Source organism: Carlito syrichta, unplaced genomic scaffold (genome assembly GCF_000164805.1).
Source record: "Carlito syrichta isolate Samal-C Ts95f unplaced genomic scaffold, Tarsius_syrichta-2.0.1 Scaffold309857, whole genome shotgun sequence".
NCBI classification, from domain to species: Eukaryota; Metazoa; Chordata; class Mammalia; order Primates; family Tarsiidae; genus Carlito; species Carlito syrichta.
In genome coordinates, this window is record NW_007253953.1 from 42,694 (window position 1) to 45,675 (window position 2,982).

Genomic DNA, 2,982 nt, shown 5'->3' on the forward strand with positions numbered 1-2,982 from the left:
AACCCCCCCCAAAAAAAATCCAAAAAACATGCTTATCATTTTATTAAATAAACATTTTTTTCCCTTAAAGGGAATAGTGTTCACTTTCAGGAGTAAAAAACGTAAAGTAGTATATTTTTCTAAACAGTTACCACTTTCTACTTGTTGCTGACATTTGTATGAGGTTGTTTAGGCATTTTAGTAGTCTTAATTGTTTTATGTAGCAGATATGTAGACTAAGTATTATAAAACTGAAGAATTTTGATCTTCCTGAATTTTGTTGTATAGGTACAGTAGCAGAAGGAGCTCCCATCATTCCAATTTCTGCTCAGTTAAAATATAATATTGAAGTTGTTTGTGAGTACATAGTAAAGAAAATTCCAGTACCCCCAAGAGACTTTACTTCAGAACCCCGACTTATTGGTAAGTGATAGGAAATCCTTATAAATCCTTTTCTAAACTGGTGATTCTTCTTTAAGGGTGTTTATTAGTATTTTCTCTTTCTCCAGTGATGATAATAAATTTATAAAAGTTTTTTTGAAATCAGTTAATTCTGAGATTGTATTGGCAATGATAGATTGTGTTACTAGATGAAGGACAGAACCCTGAATTCAGTAGGAACTGTTCATCTTTCTGTGCAATATATGGTTTGTTGTATGATCCAGTTGGAGTAATATAGTGTTCTCTATGGAATTATAATGTTTTAGTCAAGATGTTAGAACCTTATGCAAATGATGTACCATTAATGAAGAACTGATATTGGTTTAATTTGATCATCTAAGCTTGTAGTTCCTATACAAGGATGTAGGAGCCTTTTCAAAACAGACATTTGAGCCCTTCTGGGCCTGGCCTTCATCCGGTGCTCCTGTGTGTTTGGTGGGAAATGGTTTCTTAGGTAACCTAAGTGCAGGTCATGTAGTCCTAGTGTTGTTTGTAGGTTTTTCTGGGTTTTTTTCCCTGAGTTGGGGTCTCACTGCAGCCTTGCCCTCCTGGGCTAAGGTGATCCTTCTGCCTCAGCCTCCTGAGTAGCTGGGACTACAGATACACACCACAACACCTGGCTAATTTTTTGGTTTTTGTAGAGACAAGGTTTCACTGTGTTGCCCATGCTGGTCTCACTCCCAGGCGCAAATGATTCTCCCACCTTGGCTTTCCAAAGTGCTGGGATCGCAGGCATGAACCACCACTCCCAGACTTGTTTTATAGTTTTAAAGCAAAATTTTCATTACAGAAGTCATATAATAGAGCCAATATAAAGAAAATGTTCATAGTCTCCCTGCCTTCCAGATGAAGTCCCTTCGCCCTGAAATAAGCAAAGTTAATATTTGACTTGCATTACTATTCCTACACCTTTCTCTTTGTATTGTCATGTATAAGCATACACATATGTGGATTCTGATTTTTCTTTGTGGCAGTGGGATCATATTATGCATATTTTTGTAATTTTTTTCTTAACAGTATACGAATTTTATCTTTCCAAAATCATTACATATAGCTCTAGAACTCTTAACATTTATTAATAGCTCCATGATACTCCATAGTCCTAGTATACCATAATATGCCACCTATTAATGAACTTTCAAGTTATTTTCCTTTTTCCCATTATAAATAAGGCTATAGTAAGCATTAGCGTAATACTTAGATTTTGTTACAAAGTCACCCTTTTGGTGTAAATCCAATATGGCAAATATTTTTAAATTAATTTGGAAAAGAATTTTTTTTAAAGTTAAAATGAACAGAATTGGCTTTAATTTGTTTTTTGTTTGTTTTGTTTTGTTTAGTTATTAGATCTTTTGATGTCAACAAACCTGGCTGTGAAGTTGATGACCTTAAGGGGGGTGTAGCTGGTGGTAGTATTCTAAAAGGAGTATTAAAGGTAAAGTAAATTCTGGTTGCTGTATTTTTGTTTTGCTTTTTGTTTTGCCTGTCTCAATCAGAAAAAAGTATGGATAATACATATTGAAAAATGAATTTTTTTCCATGATGTCTGGATTTGATACAGATTTCTCTTTTGTTAATTCAGGTAAAATATACATATAAAATTTACCATCTTTGCCATTTTTAAGTGGACAGTTAAGTGGTAATAACTATATTTGTATTCTTTTTGCCCCCCTTCATTCCTCCCACCTCCCTACCCTTTGGCCTCTGGTAGCTACCTGTCTACATATCTATCTCCTTGAGATCCACTTTTTTAGCTCCCATATGTGAGTGAAAATATGCCATATTTGTCTTTCTGTGCCTGACTTATCTTACTTAACATAATGGCATTCCAGTTCCATCCATGTTGCTGCAAATGGCAGGATTTCATTGTTTTTTATGGCTAGATAGTATTCCATTATGTCTATGTACCCCATTTTCATCTGTTGATGGACACTTAAATCAATTCCATATATTGGGTATTGTGAACAGTGCTGCAATAAACATGAGAGTGCAGATATCTTTTTGATATATTGCTTTCCCTTTTTTTGGATATATACCTAGTAGTGAAATTGCTGCATCATATGGTGGTTCTGTTTTTGGTTTTTTGAGGAACTTCATAGTGCTCTTCATAGTGGCTATGCTAATTTACATTCCTTGATACAGATTACTTTGTTTACTATTATGTCTTTTAAACATATCTAACCTCTAAATGTATAAGCTTCTTGTAAGTATGGAGCACATGAGCACATTTTATATGGTGTTAGTCTTGTGTGGTAGGTAGTTAGCAAAAGTTGGATGGTTCTGATTTTGAAAATCTTGCTCACTTTTTTTTTTTTTTGAGTTGGAGTCTCTCTCGGTCACCCAGACTGGAGTGCAGTGGCCGCTCCCGGCCACCGCAGCCTCAATCTGCTGGGCTCTGGCGATCCTTCCGCCTCAGCCTTCCGAGTAGCCAGAATTACAGGCGCGTGCTACCACGTCCGGCTAATTTTTTTGATTTATTGTAGAGATGAGGTCTCGCCTGCCCAGGCGGGTCTCGAACCCGCGGGCTCAGGCAATCCACTCTCCTCAGCCTCCCAAAGGCGC

General features: G+C 36.5%; 1 protein-coding gene across 1 annotated transcript in view; it reads left to right on the forward strand.

Annotated features, from left to right (window-relative positions):
- The window catches only part of EIF2S3 (eukaryotic translation initiation factor 2 subunit gamma), a 21,486-nt gene that overhangs the window by 8,248 nt on the left and 10,256 nt on the right, over positions 1-2,982 (forward strand). Inside the window, exons 7-8 of the mRNA XM_008068055.2 lie at positions 268-402; positions 1,761-1,855. Of these exons, the coding sequence (XP_008066246.2) occupies positions 268-402; positions 1,761-1,855 (230 nt within the window). The remainder of the gene's footprint in view (positions 1-267; positions 403-1,760; positions 1,856-2,982) is intronic.